General features: G+C 28.6%; 2 protein-coding genes and 2 pseudogenes across 3 annotated transcripts; 2 read left to right on the top strand and 2 right to left on the bottom strand.

Moving 5' to 3' along the window:
- The first annotated feature begins 1566 nt into the window (after nucleotides 1–1566).
- On the top strand, nucleotides 1567–3335 carry LOC110608255 (GDSL esterase/lipase). Its single transcript, XM_021747470.2, has 5 exons — nucleotides 1567–1857; nucleotides 1944–2065; nucleotides 2203–2412; nucleotides 2512–2755; nucleotides 2844–3335. Exons 1-5 carry the CDS (start codon nucleotides 1605–1607, stop codon nucleotides 3152–3154), a joined length of 1140 nt encoding a protein of 379 aa, XP_021603162.2. The 5' UTR covers nucleotides 1567–1604; the 3' UTR covers nucleotides 3155–3335.
- Nucleotides 3336–3576: 241 nt separating this feature from the next.
- LOC122725125 lies at nucleotides 3577–8521 on the bottom strand (annotated as a pseudogene).
- A 5504-nt stretch (nucleotides 8522–14025) lies between these two features.
- On the top strand, nucleotides 14026–15649 carry LOC110626084 (inactive GDSL esterase/lipase-like protein 25). Of its 2 annotated transcripts, XM_021771825.2 has the most exons (5): nucleotides 14026–14316; nucleotides 14403–14524; nucleotides 14662–14871; nucleotides 14971–15214; nucleotides 15303–15649. In XM_021771825.2, exons 1-5 carry the CDS (start codon nucleotides 14064–14066, stop codon nucleotides 15611–15613), a joined length of 1140 nt encoding a protein of 379 aa, XP_021627517.1. In that variant the 5' UTR covers nucleotides 14026–14063; the 3' UTR covers nucleotides 15614–15649. The 2 variants fall into 2 exon arrangements, with proteins under 2 accessions (XP_021627517.1, XP_043818023.1); XM_043962088.1 differs by lacking the exon at nucleotides 14662–14871.
- A 411-nt stretch (nucleotides 15650–16060) lies between these two features.
- Nucleotides 16061–18137, bottom strand: LOC122725124 (annotated as a pseudogene).
- Between the last annotated feature and the right edge of the window lie 2485 nt (nucleotides 18138–20622).

The raw sequence follows: 20622 nt of genomic DNA, 5'->3' as shown, positions 1-20622 counted from the left end.
TAGATCGGCCCAGTCCGTGACTAGCAGGCCCTCTCCTCTCAGACTCAGCGTCCGGCCCGACTCTCGGCCCAGCCCAGTATCCAGAGCCATACTAAGACAACCTAGCAGATCCGCTCGAACGTACGCACGAGGAGAATCAGAGGCCGTTACGCATGGAGCAGGCTGCTGATACCCTCGTACGCCCGAATCTGTATGTCAGAGACGCGTGTCCCAATCATGGAAAGGCCTTTACACGTCACCAGCAAGTATAGCGAAATGGATAAAAGGGGAACCCCCTCCCCAGAAAGTTTAAACTTATTCTGTAATACAAAAACCCTTGTAAAACCCTATTCTATTGGATCTCAGATCATCACTTATCATTATAAATAAGATTTGAGAAGGAATTTTTTGTTATTATGATCACAAATTTGAGAAAAGTTGTTTTAAAAAAAACGAAAATGACACAATTTTTATACTGTTAAAAAATTTAATACAGAAAGTTTCAAATTTACAAATTAAATTATCATTCTTTAATTAAGACTTATCAGATAAAAATTATATTTAAAAAGCATGGATAAATTAGTTAAAAAGATAAAATAAATTAATTTTAACAATGAATCAAATTTAGTACTTATTATAATAATATAAATTATTTTATAATAATTTAATAACTAATTAATTAAAAAAATAAAGAAATCCTTAATTATTTAAATATTGAAACTAAAAAAAGATGGTTTAAAAAATATAATCTAACTTTATTTAGGGCAAACAAAATTATCAAAAGTAGAATGATGATTTTCTTAAGCCTTAATTAACTTTTTTTAAAAATTTTAATTCTACAAAATATAGTTATATCTTTCAATAATATTTGATAATCGAAATTTATGGTCACTTCTCACAAAAATTTTCAATTTCATATTATTACCCTATAAAAAATAAAGTTTAATATTTATGAAAATGGATAAATTACATTCAGAATATCTAAACTTAAGTTTTAGATATCTCTAACCCCATGCACTATTTTTTTTATATTATTTTAATGAAAATATTAAAATAATAAAATATATATAAATTAGCTTAAAAACTATAAAAAAATAAATTCTTAATTATTTAAATATCTACCATCTTTTAGAGTGTTATTAAAATATATAAAATTAAATATAAATTTTATAACTAAATAAAAGAATAAAAATTTAAAATAAATTAATTTTTGATGGTAAATTTAAATTTAATTTTATTGTAATAAAAAATATAATGAGTATTTTAGATAGTCTTTTTTACTCATTTCTTAAGATAAGAAGTATACACCATAAATAATATGCTAAAATAAAGACCATAAAAGTGTAATCAAAACACATTGATCTTCGTCATTAATTTTTTTAGAATTTCATCAATTTTTTTTTAAAATATAAAATTATAATATTTAATAAATAAAATTATTCAAAAACTTTAAGTAAAACATGTAAGCATCTAAAATTCTTAAAGAATGATTTTCACATTTGCATACATATGTTGAATATAGTAGACTCCTATGTAATCTATAACCATTATAAATTGGAATCAGAAATGGCCAAACTCAAACCACAAAGAAACCAAATCTACATAAGCTCAATTAAAGTTGTGCAATGGCAATCTGTTTAGCTCATTCGTTGTTCATTTTAAGTTTATCAGTTCTCACCCTTGTCAATCCAACCCCAGTTTACTCCTTTGATAAATATTTCTTCATTTTTGGGGATGGACTCTATGATCCAGGCAATAAAATATTCTTAAATCCTGATGAGTATCTTCCTTCTTTTCATTCACCATACGGCACCACCTTCTTTACTGGCCATCCTACGGGAAGATATTCCGATGGTCGCACAGTGGCTGATTTTATTGGTATGTAAGATGTATATAACATATATAAATCGAGATTAATGAGAAATTTGATTAACTCTAGTGTTGTGCTTTGATTGCATGCACAGCTGAAAAGGAGGGATTTCCTTTTCTAATTCCTGCTCTCAACGGAAGTGAAGATTTCACTTATGGTGCCAATTTCGCTATTGAGGGTGCAACTGTTCTTGATCGTAAGAAGGACAAAACTTCTGTAAGCACGTAGTCTTGATATTTGTTCTTGAGTGATTTTGTCTGTATAGATCTCGCTCTATATAAACAATAAGAAACTGAAATTTTGAGGCTAAAAGAGCACTGTTTGTATTATAATTTTCTTGTTCTATGTTTCAGCTGAACCTTAAAAGGCAGGTTGAGCTTTTTAACTTCATCATAGACTTATGGAAACCCTTATATAACGAAACTGAAGTGAAGAGGAGGGTGAATAAGGCTGTTTACTTGATTAGCATAGGTGCACAAGATTATTTCGATTCCGTACACTTTATAGGAAATCATACATTTATAGTGGAGAAGGTGGTTGCAGGCATATTGGATGCAATCAAGGTTTGATAATCGTCTATACATTGTCAATAATATTTAAGATGAAGCATTGCTTTACGTGCATCTACATATAAGTGTTGTTGTATTGTTGATCTAGCGCAGGCTTTGTATGGTATTGGAGCAAGAAAATTTGTAGTTCAGAACGTGGCACAATTAGGTGGTCTCCCTTTTGCTAAACAAAAATATGGAAAATGGAATGAAATTTTAGCAGCATATGCAGAAACACACAGAGATGAACTAACTCGTAGACTTGTGAAACTAATAGAAGAGTATCCACAACTCAATTATACAGTGTTTAATGCATATTGTGCCATCGGCAGCCTGATTGATGCACCTGAAGATTACGGTAATTTTAATCAGCTTCTCTCTCTGTTCTGTCTTTTGTCTAATATACATATATAAGATTAATTTGGATGATATATATGTATGATCAGGGTTCAAAAATGGGAGCAGTGCTTGCTGTGGGAACTCGACATATCGTGGGGAAGCTTGTGGAGCTTTGGAATATGAATATTGTGTATGTGGAAACAAGGCAGAGTATGTATTTTTTGATGGCGTCCATAACACAGATGCTGCCAATGAACTATTAGCTGAATGGATGTGGAATAAAACGAAAGGATATGTGCGACCTTACGGGGTTCACGACTTTTTTAAATCCTCCTCTGATAACTCCAACCTTCAGATTCAGATTCAGATGCCTCGTACCCAAGCTGCTAGAGCTAGGCCCTTCAAAGTATATTATTAAGTAGCTAGTTATATATCAAGTAAGGCATTCGTCATATATTACTATGGCGTATCCACTAAATAAATATGCATCTCATCATCTCTGATCTTGAACATCCCAGGTGATGTTATTGCTGCAAAATAATATAGGATCTGATGTCATCTTCAATAAAATGCCTTGCTTCTTTTGTTTCTTATATATATATATATTTTGTTTATCTATGATATTTCTTACTGTTGATTGATTTTTTATATCAAAATAAATATTTACAATAGGCATAAAATTATTTCTGATAATAAAAATTGAGTACAACTGAAAAATAAATCACTAAAAATGAGAGTATAAAACTCAAGTTATTTTATAAAATAATAAAAGAAAGTTTAACATTTTTTTATATAAGTGATAATTTTACTAAAATATCTTGAAAAAAAATCTTATTAGAGTCATTTAATTAAATCCGGTTGAACTGAATATTCAAATCCTTCCTGTTCTTCCTCTAGATCTTCAAGTGCTTTTGAAAGTTCTTTGTTGTGTAGTTTTATTAGAGCTGTGGCTTCTTCCAGGCAGCCACCGTTGGTGCTTAGTGCTCTGGTGAATGGTGCACAACCGTAAGGCCCTATATTTACAAAGCCAAATCTCCTTCCTCCCTCTTTGTAAATTTCCTGAAATTTAACGTTCAATTACGTATACATAATTAAGCTATTTTAAATTTGAATTATTCGCCAATTCAAATAAATGATTACTTTGCTCTCAGTTGTGAGGTTGCGAATAACTATCCCAACGAATTCTTCCTTAGAGAATGACTGAAACACTGTGGAGTTTGAGGCCAAATTTGCTATGTAATCATTGCCTCCTACGCTAAACAAGTGAAGGGCTTTGAATACTAATTTATAAGTCTTCGCATCACCTAGTTTCTGCCTTAGTTTTTCCCCCACATCCTTGAAATAACTCAGCTGAGTTTGAAGGTCTATCACCAAAGAAGCAAGAAGATAAAATATATCAGTTAACAATTTTATATTTGAAGCCTAACAAGCCAAGCAAGATTACATTTGCATATCCTTGACGAGTTTCAACAAGAGCACAAGCTTCGGCTGATGCAAAATTCACTCCATAGATATAGTCACGATTACCAGGCTGGAGATACCATGGAAGTAGAGGTAAATTCAAAAACTCACCTACAAAGGAAGATGCAATTTATAAACTAGAAGTTCAGAACCCATTTCCGTGACAAAAAAAGACATCTAATTTGTTAACTACAAGAGCAAGAAAATACAAATAATATCTGGGATTAGTCGGCCATCGGAAAATTCTCCCAGTTGGATATTTAAAGAATGTTTCGCCGTAGAGCCAAACATTTGCCCTGAAAGTTGCATTTTTGATGTAGTTGTTGTTTCCTACATCAAATAATGAATCTCCAAAGATGAACAAGGCAACATGGTTCTCTGGAGACCATAGATGAGTTTGGCTAGTAGTTGAGATGAGAAGACTTGAACCAAAAATCAAGAAATTAATATAGGAACTTAAGCTTAATTATTGCCATCTTTAATTTTGTATGATATTCTGATGATCATGTTTATAAGGACATGACTTCATGTTTTTTTTTTTTTTTTTTTTATGTTTGTTTATTTTTTGATGACCTCAAAAACGTGCAAGTTAATTACAAATTGATAAGATTGCTAATTTAATTTATGGGTTGTCAAAGCAGCCCGATTAAGTTATAAAATTTGATTAAGAAATAATTAACTTTCAATTTTCTATTATAATTTCCTTAATTATAGCAAAATTATTAAATTTTTTATACTGGATGGTAGCATGTCATTTCCATAGCCGAGATTGGAATTACATATATTTCATTCTCTTATAAAAAAAAATTATTTTCTCCTCTTTTATTATATTTTCTTTTAATTCTACGAATAAATCTTTTGTTTTACTATAAAAATATATATATATATTACGCATGCTAAAATTTTTTTACATGAATATATAGAAATAGATAACTGTTGGACTCTTATACTCGGACCGCGGTCAGGCCCATATTGAAAAGCTAAGTCATAGACCATCCAAGCCTAATGTGCAGGCTAGGCCAGGCTACTAGTATGCAGTCCAGATTTGATTCGGATAGGATAGACTCAACAAGAAACAGACTCATGAGAAAGAGGTCCATCTCACTAGCGGTGATGGATATGCAAAGCATCTAACCCTCAAGTGTTCGGAATCGTATCTGCGTGATATTGAAGGGTATTAAATAGCCGTCTGACGATGGGAATGGGGCAGAACGTCCGTACATATGATCCCACGTGGAAATGACAGACTATAGGAGTATAGAACGACGGTTATACATTACAAAAAGACCAAAAAAAAAAAAAGGAAAGGGATAAAGGGGAGGAGAGAGAGAAAACGAGACTAAATTCACACACATATAGTCTAGGGATATAGAACGACGGTTATACGTCATAAAAAGATAAAAAAAAGGAAAGGGATAAATGGAAGGAGAGAGAGTAAATGAGACTAAACTCATACACATATATCTTAATTCTACCTTTAATTAGATCTCAACTTATCAATTAATTTATTAGCATCAAGTATACTACGCAGACATAGATTATTACTCATGGTGAAAAGGATCTATAAATGGAGAAATAATAATTATTAGTCTCATTTATTTTCCTAATTAATAGATAAGGTTTTTAATCTTTTAATTAGTCTCCCACTATTTTATTTAAATTAATAGCCCTATCTATTAATTTGAGAAATCCAACAATAGATCTCCTAGTAGGTTAGGATCCAATTTAATTTAAAAAAACTTTGGGTTTGCTCAATAAATTATTATAAATTAAATTAGGTAGATAACATAATTTATTAATCACATCTCTATATGTGTGTGTGACTTCTAGATCAGTTAGGTAACAACTCTTTATCTTTATCATACTTTATATGTTATACCTAGCTCTTATTCTAAACTTACATGATCATGGATTTGTCTATCCAAATCAAGTAATTTAGTTAAGTAGAACCATTGTTCAGAAATATCAAATATTTCATAGCACTAAATATATTCGGATGAAATTAACCTTGGGTTTGCTCAAGAAGTTAATAAAAACCAAACTCTAATTTTATGTTATAACAATGGGTGGTAAGATATTATGTTCTTAACATGTACTTAAAATTTTAATTAGGGATTTTAATCCTAAGATTTCTACTAAGATCTCATGCATAGGTATTGTTGTTGTATATCATACATATCACATGTATAAACATACACTCCTAAAACTATAGGCGGCAGCTTCTTTCATCTTCAAAAGTCAAAAGAGCTCCTCCAATGCACCACGTCCAATACTCCTTGTAATTTTTAAACGTTTCTTTTTCTTCTTAGGTTTATAAAAAATTCCTATCTAGATATCCTAATTACATAATAATTATATAACTGGAAAAAAAAAAATCTTAAGTTACATTCAAGAGGAGGTAGATGGGAATTTTACAACTTAAAATAATAAAGAAAGACAGGACTCACAGGTCCTATTTAAAAATTATTAAAATAAATCAATCATCCATTTAAACACATTGGACTTTTCATAATTTTATTTAATTCGATAAAATATATTTGTGAATTAGTAAAGTATATGATAGAACTGTAAAAAAATTAAAATATAAGATTCTTTTAGCAATTATCCTAAAGTTTATATACATTTAGTATTCTTAATTTTTACTTAAATTCTTTTAATTAATTTATTACCACTTTATAAAACTGAAAAATTGAAATAATAATTTTAATGTTAACGCAATATTGGATATTTTTTTAAAGAAATAAAAAAACAATTTTCTCTTTTAAAATTGATTTGCATAAATATAAAAACTAAATACACCATGATAATGATTTTAATAATTCAAACAATATGTAATATTATATTATATAAAAAATAACAAGTAAATTAAATTAAGATAATATCAAGGATATATATAGACAGTATGTAACCCACGTTAAAAATAGCTATTAAAATTAATTTACTTAAAAATTTTATATTATAACTTAATTTTAGAGTTAGTATATTAAAATTTTTAATCTTATGAGTAGTTAAATTCTTTTTAAATTTTTTATCATAATTGAAAAAAAATTATAGAAAATAACTAAGATATAATCAATTTTTTTAAAAGACGAATAATTTACTAAATGAAATAAAATTATACTTTAAATAAATTTATTGGTTTAATTTATTTTGGTATTTAAATTAATCACTTCATTTTATAGTGAGTTTTATTTATATTTTAAATTTATTAGATTGTTAGTTCTACTTATATTAAATTTTCAATTCAAAATAAAAATAATAAAAATATGAAATTTACTGGAAATGTGATTTCCATTAAAAAAAAAGTTATCATAACTCACAGTTACAAATTTTACTTTTCAAAAAGTTGATAATATTCCAAAAAATTGATAATGAAACTTAATGTGTTTTAAAATAAAAAAAGTTATTATCACCTTACAAGGCTGTAAAGTTAATATGATGATTTTAATATGTAATGTAATATTAAATATTTTTTAAAAAATAAACCCAAAAAACTTTTTTTCTTTTAAAATTGATTTGCATACATAACAACTAACTAATGATTTTAAATATTAAATCCAACCTCCTTATCGAAGAAATAGAGATGCTGTAAGTGTTTTTAAAAAATAAAAAAACTAAATAAATTTGAATTGGATATTATTTAATTTTATTTTGATATTTATATATCATATTAATTGTCAAATCAAATTTTTAATACTGCAAACAATTTTTAAATAATTTTTAATAATGCAAACAATGATATTTATATATCATATTAATCTTATCAGCAGTTAAATTCTATTTAAAATTTTTTTATCATAATTGAAAATAAAAATATTTTATAGAGAATATCTAAGATATAATCACTTAAAAAAATAATTAACTAGCTTATATATTAAGTTATTAGATTATGAGTGTGCATATATGTACATAAATTTACAGCAGTTTCATAAATTTATTTTTATTTTTTAATTTTAGTTTTATCTCATTAATTCAATTTGAAAAAAAAATATTTTAATTATGTCAAACTTAAAAAAAATAAGATTTTTTCTTTGACAATTGTCACCTTGTGAAATTTTAATAATGAGTTGTCTTGATTTTTTCCTTAATAAACCTGTCTTATAGGATTTTAGCAATAATGTGCATTCGTTTTTCCTTTAACAAACTTGTCGTCTTGTGAGATTCTTTTTCTCTTGATAAAGTGTCGCCCTGGAATTCTTTTTCCCTTGACGAACTTTTCACCCTGTGAGATTCTTCTTCTCTTGACAAACTTGTTGCCTTGTGGATTTCTTTTTCCCTTGACGAACTTATCGCATTGTGAAATTATTTTTTCCTTGATGACCATAATAACACGTTGATATTAAATTGATGCAGAGTCTAAATAAGATAAATATAAAAGTAAAAAGTAATTATTGCTTACTATGGGTTGTCAAGACACATAAGATTATTTTATTGATATGTGTAAATATCATCATCTTGCTAATAAAATAATTAATAGCTTTTTTCTTTTTTTTTTTATTTTTAAAAAAGTCTTAATAAAGCACTAATATTGATAGACTTTCATGCTTAATGAGAGCCAAAGAGATACTTAAAAATAATATTGCATTAAAATATTTATGTAATTTATTTAGCGATTGAAAATTTTCGTTGCTGATTTAGCGACTGATATTTACTATCATAAAGTTTGTCGCTCCAATTTAGCGATGTAAATTTTATTCACAAAAATTTTGTGACGGATATCAAATATTGGATTAAACTCATCAATAATTTCTTATCAAAGCTTTTACGATGAAATAAAATATTTTAGTGACGGAAATTTTTTAGTGTAGAAGCTTATATTTCTATTAAATTGTTAAATAGATACAAAGTGAAAACTTCTTGTGAAATAAAATTCTCTAGCGTTGAAAAATTTTCATAGAACCCAAATTTCTAAAAAATATGAGAGAAATACAATTTTGTCGTAAAATCTTTTTGCGACGGATCACAATTTTTTAGCTATGAAAATTTTCCGTTGCAGAATTCCAAATACAAGAAGTGGTGCAAATTTATTGTGAAAACTTTTGCGAACAAACCCTTAGCAAGGAAAATGTTTTATTTAACTTTTTTTCTCATTGAAATTTTATTTACACAAAATCTTTTCAAAAATTAAAATTTATTATTATTTTCCAAGATAAACATTAAATTTTTGTATCATCAAAAAGTCATTGATTTTAATTAAATGAAAATTATTATTATATATAAGATATTGGGTAGAATGAAATTGAAAAAAAAACTAAATAATTATTAAGTGAATTAGGTTTAATAAATAAAAAATTAAATATCCTTGTAGAAAATAAAAAAAATTAAAATTTAATATAAAAATTTAAAGTTGCTAATAAATAACTTTATTGACATATGAATTTGATGTTAAATAATTAAATTTTTACTTAAATTTTGATTTTGGAAAGATTTAAAGCTGAAAGTATAAAAAAAAACAATAGAGACAGTTTTAGAATTGTTTTAGATGAGAAGGTATTGCCTTAACCAATACTGTAACTCAAACTCGACATACGGATCGTAAGATTTTTATTTGGACAACTATATAGAATTCAAATTATTTCAAATAGTTTCAAATACAATCATATCAAAAATTACTTAGGATAACAACGATAGAAGTATTAGTCAATTTATTTTACTTCTTTTAAATTTTATATATATATATTTTTTAGAAAATGTATATATAAAAGTTGTTTTAGAAGTAGGGTTTCATCTCTCTTCTTTCAATTCTCTTCCTTTTCGTCTCTTATTTTTCTACAATTTTGTTATAGTGGTTAGGTCATGATATTAAACTTTTATTTCGTTTAATCATTTTCATGAGTCGAAGAACTTATAAGCTTTATTTTTTGTGTTAGCTTTGATTGTATATAGTTATTATTTTTCAATTATAATTGAAATTTATTATGAGATGACCATAATAACACGTTGATATTAAATTGATGCAGAGTCTAAATAAAATAAATATAAAAGGAAAAAAATAATTATTGCTTACTATGGGTTATCAGACGCATAAGATTATTTTATTGATATGTGTAAATATCGTCATCTTGCTAATAAAATAATTAGCAGCTTTTTTCTTTTTTATTATTTTTAAAAAAAGTCTTAATAAAGCACTAATATTGATAGACTTTCATGCTTAATGAGAACCAAAGAAATACTTAAAAATAATATTGTGTTAAAATATTTATGCAAATTATTTAGCGATGGAGAAATTCCGTTGTTGATTTAGTGACATATTTACTATCATAAAGCCTATCGCTCTAATTTAGCGATGTAAATTTTAGTCGCAAAAAAATTATGGCCCAATTCAAATATTAGATTAAACTCATTGAAAATTTATTATCAAAGCTTTTACGATGAAATAAAATATTTTAGTGACAAAAATTTTTTGTTGTAGAAGCCTAGATTTCTACTAAATTGTTAAATAGATAGAAAGTGAAAACTTCTTGCAATGGAATAAAATTCTTTAGCTATGAAAAATTTTTGTAGAAGCCCAAATTTCTAAAACATAGGAGAGAAATACAAATTTTTTGTAAAAGTTTTTTGCTACCGATCACAACCCTTTAACGATGAAAATTTTTCATTGCAGAAACCCAAATATACGGGTGGTGCAAATTTATTGTGAAAATTTTTGCGAACAAACCCTTAGCAACAAAAATCTTTTGTCTAACATTTTTTCTCATTGAAATTTTATTTACACAAAAACTTTTCAAAAATTAAAATTTATCATTATTTTCCAAGATAAACATTAAATTTTTATATCATCAAAAAGTCATTGATTTTAATTAAATGAAAATTATTATTATTATGTATAAGATATTGGGTAGGATGAAATTGACAAAAAAAAATGCTAAATAATTAATAAGTGAATTAGGTTTAATAAATTAAAATTTAAATATCTTTGTAGAAAATAAAAAAATTAAAATTTAGTATAAAAATTTTAAGTTGCTAATAAATAACTTTTATTAACATTTTTTCCATATTAATTTTTATGAGTTTATTATGAATTTGATGGCAAATAATTGAATTTTTACTTAGATTTTAATTTTGAACAGATTTAAAACTGAAAGTATAAAAAGGTGTTCAAATAGAAAGTATAAAAAGGAACCAGCAGAGACTGTTTTAGGCGGTAAGGTACTGCCTTATCCAAAGTTGTGATCCAAACTTGATGGATATATTGTAAGATTTTTATTTTGACAGTCGTATAGAATTCAAATTATTTTAAATAGCTACAAATATGATTGGAGTTTTAAATTTTGAATATTATCTATTATCATTATTTTTTAAAAAAGTATATATAAAGACTGTTTGAGAAGTAGGATCTCATCTATATAAAGATTGTTTTAGAAGTAGGATCTCATCTCATCTCCTCCATCGTTATTTTTTTAGAGATTTAAGAAGTGTATTGAATATTTTAAATAGACAAAATATTACTGTTAATACAAATAACAATTAGTATATCTATATTAAAAAATTGAATGATTTAATTTAAATAATTCGCTTACAATTGTTGATTAAATTGGATTTTTCTCTTCTTAAAGCAATTAATTAATTAAATCTACACGTTTGATGAAATTATTAATTAATTAAAAATTAATATAGTGTTTCGTAAATTAATTCAATCTTAAAAAAAATCGATGGGATCCACTTGTTTAAACACTCTAACTTAATAATAAAAAATTAAATAAATTACCTTTTGAATCAATAAACTGAAATCTATTAACTTTGATTATCTAAACTTTTAAATTAATTATTTATTCATCATTCAATCACACCATTTTATTTCTTCTTCTCTCATTCGTTTTAAATAATTTTTCTTCTCCTCACTGATTATAAAAATTAAATAAATTTAAAATTTATATGGGATCGACACACATTATTTTATCTACAAAAATTATTAAATTAAAAATAAAAAATCAGATTGATGGATTTAACACCCTCAAAAATATTTATCATAATAATTGTAATCAAATCAAAGAATTTTTAAGATTTCATACTATTAATTACCTTTTAATTAAATTAGGTCATGATATTAGTAATCATTTTCATGAGTTGAAGAACTTATAAGTTTTTTTTTTTTTGTTAGCTTGGATTGTATATAGTTATTATTTTTCAATTTTAATTGAAATTTATTATAATGTTGAACTAAGTGAATTATATATTTTAAAATTGTGAAGAAATTATAGAAATATATTTTATTTTTGTTTTAAATTTAATATATTATAATTCTCAATAAATTAAATAGAGTTAAAATTTTATTAGCTTTATTTTTTTAAAAATTTTTTAATCAATTTTTGTACCAAATCAATTTAAAAGGAAATTTGTTTATTTTAAACAATACTTAAAGTTACATTACATATTAAAATCATTTATTTTAATTTTTCAATTTTATCAGGTGAAAGTTACTTTTTTCTATTTTAATTAAAATATAATAAAAGATAAACTTAGTAAAAAATTGAAGTATAAAAAGATTAATAATTTTAAATTTATATAAAATTTATAAATAATTTAAATTAAATTAAATTAATTTTAATACGGTCTCAAAATTGTCTCTAAAGTCTTTTTTTTTTAGTATTTTAAGATTTTTTAGATTTTTTATACAACTATTTAAGAGGGATGATATATTTAATGAGACAATTTATTTTTTATTCAAAATTATTGATTTTTTAAATTTATTTAGGGTTTATTTTTTAAGGCTTTTATATGAGTGAGTTTTTCTAAAAAGAAATTATAAAATTTAAATTTAAAAACAAAACCAGGTTATTTAATTTAAAAACAAATCCTTTTCTTATCATTATAAATAAGATTTGAGAAGGAATTTTTTGTCATTATGATCACAAATTTGAGAAAAGTTGTTTTAAAAAAAACGAAAATGACACAATTTTCATACTGTTAAAAAATTTAATACAGAAAGTTTCAAATTTACAAATTAAATTATCATTCTTTAATTAAGACTTACCAGATAAAAATATAATCTAACTTTATTTAGGGCAAACAAAATTATCAAAAGTTGAATGATGATTTTCTTAAGCCTTAATTAACTTTTTTTTTATAATTTTAATTCTACAAAATATAGTTTATATCTTTCAATAATATTTGATAATTGAAATTCAAGGTCATTTCTCACAAAAATTTTCAATTTCATATTATTATCCTATAAGAAATAAAGTTTAATATTTATGAAAATGGATAAATTACATTCAGAATATCTAAACTTAAGTTTTAGATATCTCTAACCCCATGCACTATTTTTTATATTATTTTAATGAAAATATTAAAATAATAAAATATATATAAATTAGCTTAAAAACTATAAAAAAATAAATTCTTAATTATTTAAATATCTACCATCTTTTAGAGTGTTATTAAAATATATAAAATTAAATATAAATTTTATAACTAAATAAAAGAATAAAAATTTAAAATAAATTAATTTTTGATGGTAAATTTAAATTTAATTTTATTGTAATAAAAAATATAATGAGTATTTTAGATAGTCTTTTTTACTCATTTCTTAAGATAAGAAGTATACACCATAAATAATATGCTAAAATAAAGACCATAAAAGTGTAATCAAAACACATTGATCTTCGTCATTAATTTTTTTAGAATTTCATCAATTTTTTTTTAAAATATAAAATTATAATATTTAATAAATAAAATTATTCAAAAACTTTAAGTAAAACATGTAAGCATCTAAAATTCTTAAAGAATGATTTTCACATTTGCATACATATGTTGAATATAGTAGACTCCTATGTAATCTATAACCATTATAAATTGGAATCAGAAATGGCCAAACTCAAACCACAAAGAAACCAAATCTACATAAGCTCAATTAAAGTTGTGCAATGGCAAGCTGTTTAGCTCATTCGTTGTTCATTTTAAGTTTATCAGTTCTCACCCTTGTCAATCCAACCCCAGTTTACTCCTTTGATAAATATTTCGTCATTTTTGGGGATGGACTCTATGATCCAGGCAATAAAATACTCTTAAATCCTGATAAGTATCTTCCTTCTTTTCACTCACCATACGGCACCACCTTCTTTACTGGACATTCTACGGGAAGATATTCCGATGGTCGCACAGTGGCTGATTTTATTGGTATGTAAGATGTATATAACATATATAAATCGAGATTAATGAGAAATTTGATTAACTCTAATGTTGTGCTTTGATTGCATGCACAGCTGAAAAGGAGGGATTTCCTTTTCTAATTCCTGCTCTCAACGTAAGTGAAGATTTCACTTATGGTGCCAATTTCGCTATGGAGGGTGCAAGTGTTCTTGATATTAAGACGGACAATACTTCTGTAAGCACGTACTCTTGATATTTGTTTTTGAGTGATTTTGTCTGTATAGATCTCCCTCTATATAAACAATAAGAAACTGAAATTTTGAGCCTAAAAGAGCACTGTTTGTATTATAATTTTCTTGTTCTATGTTTCAGCTGAACCTTACAAGCCAGGTTGAGCTGTTTAACTTCCTCATAGACTTATCGATAATCGCATTTAACGAAACTGAAGTGAAGAGGAGGGTGAATAAGGCTGTTTACTTGATTAGCATAGGTGCACAAGATTATTTCGATTCCGTATACTTTATAGGAAATAGTACAATTATAGTGGAGAAGGTGATTGCAGGCATATTGGATGCAATCAAGGTTTGATAATCGTCTATACATTGTCAATAATATTTAAGATGAAGCATTGCTTTACGTGCATCTACATATAAGTGTTGTTGTATTGTTGATTGAGCGCAGGCTTTGTATGCTATTGGAGCAAGAAAATTTGTAGTTCAGAACGTGGCACCATTAAGTGGTCTCCCTTTTGTTAAACAAAAATATGGAAAATTGAATGAAACTTTAGCAAAATATGCAGAAGCACACAGAGATGAACTACCTCGTAGACTTCGGGAACTAATAGAAACGTGTCCAGAACTCAATTATACAGTCTTTAATGCATATGATGCCATCGGCTGCCTGATTGATGCACCTGAATATTACGGTAATTTTAATCAGCTTCTCTCTCTGTTCTGTCTTTTGTCTAATATACATATATAAGATTAATTTGGATGATATATATGTATGATCAGGGTTCAAAAATGGGAGCAGTGCTTGCTGTGGGAACTCGACATATCGTGGGGAAGCTTGTGGAGCTTTGGAATATGAATATTGTGTATGTGGAAACAAGACAGAGTATGTATTTTTTGATGGTGTCCATAACACAGATGCTGCCAATGAACTATTAGCTGAATGGATGTGGAATAAAACGTCAGGATATGTGCAACCTTACGGGGTTCACGACTTTTTTAAATCCTCCTCTGATAACTCCAATCTTCAGATTCAGATTCAGATGCCTCGTACCCAAGCTGCTAGAGCTAGGCCCTTCAAAGTATATTATTAAGTAGCTAGTTATATATCAAGTAAGGCATTCGTCATATTACTATGGCGTATCTACTAAATAAATATGCATCTCATCATCTCTGATCTTGAACATCCCAGGTGATGTTATTGCTGCAAAATAATATAGGATTTGATGTCACCTTCAATAAAATGCCTTGCTTCTTTTGTTTCTTATATATATATATATATATATATATATATTTTTGTTTACCTACGATATTTGTTACTGTTGATTAATTTTTTATATCAAAATAAATATTTACGGTTCTACTAAAACACATAAAAAAAATATTTCTGATAATAAAAATTGAGTACTACCTGAAAATAAATCACTAAAAATTACTTTTGATAATAAAAATAAATATGTTAAAAGAAAGTTTAGCATTTTTTTATATAAGGGATAATTTTACTAAAATATCTGGAAAAATATCTTATAAGAGTAATTTAATTAAATCCGGTTAATTAAATCTGGTTGAACTGAATATTCAAATCCTTCCAGTTCTTCCTCTAGATCTTCAAGTGCTTTTGAAAGTTCTTTGTTGTGTAGTTTTATTAGAGCTGTGGCTTCTTCCAGGCAGCCACCGTTGTACTTAGTGCTCTGGTGAATTGCGCACAACCGTAAGGCCCTATATTTACAAAGCCAAATCTCCTTCCTTTTTGTAAATTTCCTGAAATTTAACGTTCAATTACGTATACATAATTAAGCTATTTTAAATTTGAATTATTCGCCAATTCAAATAAATGATTACTTTGATCTCAGTTGTGAGGTTGCGAATAACTATCCCAACCAATTCTTCCTTAGAGAATGACTGAAACACTGGAGTTTGAGGCCAAATTTGCTATGTAATCATTGCCTCCTACGCTAAACAAGTGAAGGGCTTTGAATACTAATTTATAAGTCTTCGCATCACCGTAGGGCTATGAATACTAATTTACAAATTTGCTATGTAAAGTTCACTCCATAGATATAGTCACAATTACCAGGCTGGAGATACGGTGGAAGTAGAGGTAAATTCAAAAACTCATCTACAAAGGAAGATGCAATTTATAAACTAGAAGTTCAGAACCCATCTCCGTGACAAAGAAAGACATCTAATTTGTTAACTACAAGAGCAAGAAAATACAAATAATATCTGGGATTAGTCGGCCATCGGAAAATCTCTCAGTTGAATACTTAAAGAATGTTTCACCGTAGGGCTAAACATTTGCTCCGAAAGTTGCATTTTTGATGTAGTTGTTGTTTCCTACATCAAATAATGAATCTCCAAAGATGAACAAGGCAACATGGTTCTCTGGAGACCATGGATGATTTGGGCTAGTAGTTGAGATGAGAAGACTTGAACCAATAACAGGAAATTAATATAGGAACTTAAGCTTATTGCCATCTTTAATTTTGTATGATATTCTGATGATCATGTTATAAGGACATGACTTCATGTTTTTTTTTTATGTTTGTTTATTTTTTGATGACCTCAAAAACGTGCAAGTTAATTACAAATTGATAAGATTGCTAATTTAATTTATGGGTTGTCAAAGCAGCCCGATTAAGTTATAAAATTTGATTAAGAAATAATTAACTTTCAATTTTCTATTATAATTTCCTTAATTATCGCAAAATTATTAAATTTTTTATAGTGGATGGTAGCATGTCATTTCCATAGCCGAGATTGGAATTACATATATTTCATTCTCTTATAAAAAAATTTATTTTCTCCTCTTTTATTATATTTTCTTTTAATTCTACGACTAAATCTTTTGTTTTACTACTAAAATTTTTTTACGTGAATATATAGAAATAGATAACTGCTGGATTCTTATACTTGGCCGCGGTCAGGCCCATATTGAAAAGCTAAGTCATAGACCATCCAAATCTAATGTGCAGGCTAAGCCAGACTACTAGTATGCAGTCCGGATTTGATTCGGACAGGATAGACTCAACAAGAAACAGACTCATGAGAAAGAGGTCCATCCCACTAGAGGTGATGGATACGCAAAGCATCTAACCCTCAAGTGTTCGGAATCGTATCTGCGTGATATTGAAGGGTATTAAATAGCCGTCTGACGATGGGAATGGGATAGAACGTTCGTACATATAGTCCTGCGCGGAAATGACAGAGTGTAAGAGTATAAGACGACGGTTATACATTAAAAAAAATTAAAAAAAAAAAGATAAAGGAGAGGAGAGAGAGCAAACGAGACTAAACTCACACACATATAGCCTAGGGGTATAGGATGACGGTTATACGTTATAAAAAGATAAAAAAAAAAGGAAAGGGATAAATGGAAGGAGAGAGAGTAAACGAGACTAAACTCACACACATATATTCTAATCTTACCTTTTATTAGATCTCAACTTATGAATTGGCGCCGTCTGTAGGAACAAAGAAAGATAAAGATGAATCTCCAAATATGAACAAGGCAACACGGTTCTCTGGACATCATAGATGAGTTTGGCTAGTAGTTGAGATGAGAAGACTTGAACCAAAAATCAAGAAATTAATATAGGAACTTAAGCTTATTGCCATCTTTAATTTTGTATGATATTTTATAAGGACATGACTTCATGTTTTTTTTTTTTTTTATGTTTGTTTATTTTTTGATGACCTCAAAAACGTGCAAGTTAATTACAAATTGATAAAATTGCTAATTTAATTTATGGGTTGTCAAAGCAGCCCGATTAAGTTATAAAACTTGATTAAGAAATAATTAACTTTCAATTTTCTATTATAATATCCTTAATTATCGCAAAATTATTAATTTTTTTATACTGGATGGTAGCATGTCATTTCCATAGCCGAGAATGGAATTACATATCTTTCATTCTTTTATAAAAAATTCATTTTTTCCTCTTTTATTATATTTTCTTTTTATTCTAGGAATAAATCTTTTGTTTTGTTATAAAAAAAAATTATATTTTACACATGCTAAAAAATTTTTACGTGAATATATAGGAGTTATAACCGTTAGCCCTCATATTCGGGGTGGTCAGGCCCATATTAAAAGGCCAAATCATAGCCAACTATGCAGTCCATATTTAATTCGGGCATGCCGGACTCAACAAGGAATAGACCCATGAGAAAGAGATCCATCTCACAAGAGATGATGGATACGCGAAGCAGCTGACCCCCGAGCGTCCAAAATCGTATCTGCGATGTTGAAGGCTATTAAATGGCCATCTAACAATGGAAAAGGGGGCAGTACGTCTATACGTATAGTCCCGCGCGGAAATAATAGGGATATAGGACGACGGTTATACGTCATAAAAAGATAAAAAAAAAAAAAAAGAAAAGAGATAAAGGGGAGGAGAGGGAGCAAATGAGACTAAACTTACATACACATACTCTAATCCTACCCTCTATTGGATCTCAGCTTATCAATTGGAGCTGTCTGTGGGAACGAAGGAAGATCTTTTTATCACTAAAGTTCTCATCCTCATCATACCCATTAAGATTCACATAGCCAATCATGGCGAAAACCACACCCAAAATACTCCAAATGACTTGAGCAGTGTCAGAAAGGACAACAGTTTTCATTTTCCAGCCCCACAGCCCCATTGAACCAGCCACCCATATTATTCAATCTCTTGCCGAGCTCGGTAGGGACCGTGCCTAAACCCACCTTGTCTAACCAAGAGCTACAAAATATGGCTCTTCAACTCTAAAACACTGCCCAATAAATGGGACAAATGTTGCAGCGAAAGGGACTCAATACCCCATTGAATATACTAACCGTAGCTGAAGGATTCAATGTTAATAAACCCCAACCTTCTTTGAACCACCAAATCTCTCAACAAAGCAGCAAGAGGACAGGTGAAGGAGATGGAGAGGACAGTAGGAGAAATGAGCCTGTGGCTATAGCAAGGGGCTAAGTGGTAAAGGAGCTTATTGAGAACAACAAAGCCAAAAGCTATTATTCTGAGCCACTAGGAAGATCAGAAAGTGAAGAGTTGGAGAGAAATTATCACCTAGAGAAGCGGCCAAGAAGAAAAGAGACGGACGTAGATCAAAAATTGGAGAGGCTGAAAGAGCAGCTCCTAGCAGAACTGGGGGACACAAGAAAACAGTAGCCCCTTGCTACCAACCTCATCCCCGTTCATGAGATGGGTACAACAAGAAACTATTTCTAAAAATTTCATGATGTCGTCAATGGCCGCATATCATGGCATGGGGAACCTTCGGGAGCATGTCTTGACCTACAAGATGTTTGTGGAGCTTCAGACCCACTCTGATGCTCTGATGTGCAAGGCCTTTCCTACCACTTTCACCGAACCAGCACGAGCATGGTTTAATAGCCTGGAAGCAACGAGTATTAAAAGCTTCATGGACCTAACTAGTGTTTTTATCAGCAGGTTCATTGCTAGGGTCTCGGCAGAGAGAAAGACTAGCTGCCTAGAGACGATTAGACAAAGGAGAAATGAGTCCCTAAGGGAGTACGTAGCCAGGTTCAACTCGGAGGCTTTGCAGATCCCTAAGCTTGATGAGGCCAGAGCGGTAAAAGTCATGCAAAAAGGGACCACCTCCCTGGAGTTTTTCGGCTCATTGTGTAGAAAGACACCCACTACCCTAGTAGAGCTAATGAAAAGTGCAGAGAAGTACATAAGGCAAGATGACGCCTTAACCATTAGTAGATTCGCCCAGGAAGCAGGAGATAGAGGGAAGGCTGTTGAAGAAAAACGACCTGAAAGGTAGGAGTGGAGGTAAAATTGGGGGCCGAAGGTATTGAACAGGCACCAGTGGGAAAGAAAGGAACAAAGACCATACCAACCCTAAATCTCTAAGGTAATCACTCCCTTAAATGTGTTGAAGGCTGAGGTGTTTGTGGCTGTTCAGGACAAGGACTTTAAACAATGGCCTAAGCCCATGAAGGCCGATGCGAGTAGAAGAGATCCGAACAAGTATTGCCAATACCATAGGACTCATGGCCATGACACTAATGATTGCTACCAATTAATAAATGAGATAGAAAGGCTCATCAAGAGAGGGCACTTCAGAAACTTTGTAAAGAAGCTGA

The sequence above is a fragment of the Manihot esculenta genome, chromosome 11 (assembly GCF_001659605.2).
Source record: "Manihot esculenta cultivar AM560-2 chromosome 11, M.esculenta_v8, whole genome shotgun sequence".
Taxonomy (NCBI): domain Eukaryota; kingdom Viridiplantae; phylum Streptophyta; class Magnoliopsida; order Malpighiales; family Euphorbiaceae; genus Manihot; species Manihot esculenta.
Note: the sequence above shows the minus strand (reverse complement) of the source record. Positions and strands in the feature narration are given on the sequence as shown.

Coding starts and splice junctions, on each gene's coding strand:
- LOC110626084 (XM_021771825.2), top strand. CDS start 14,064: ATGGCAAGCTGTTTAGCTCATTCGTTGTTCATTTTAAGTTTATCAGTT. Junction 14,317..14,402: donor CACAGTGGCTGATTTTATTG/GTATGTAAGATG, acceptor TTGCATGCACAG/CTGAAAAGGAGGGATTTCCT. Junction 15,215..15,302: donor TGATGCACCTGAATATTACG/GTAATTTTAATC, acceptor ATGTATGATCAG/GGTTCAAAAATGGGAGCAGT.
- LOC110608255 (XM_021747470.2), top strand. CDS start 1,605: ATGGCAATCTGTTTAGCTCATTCGTTGTTCATTTTAAGTTTATCAGTT. Junction 1,858..1,943: donor CACAGTGGCTGATTTTATTG/GTATGTAAGATG, acceptor TTGCATGCACAG/CTGAAAAGGAGGGATTTCCT. Junction 2,066..2,202: donor GTAAGAAGGACAAAACTTCT/GTAAGCACGTAG, acceptor TCTATGTTTCAG/CTGAACCTTAAAAGGCAGGT.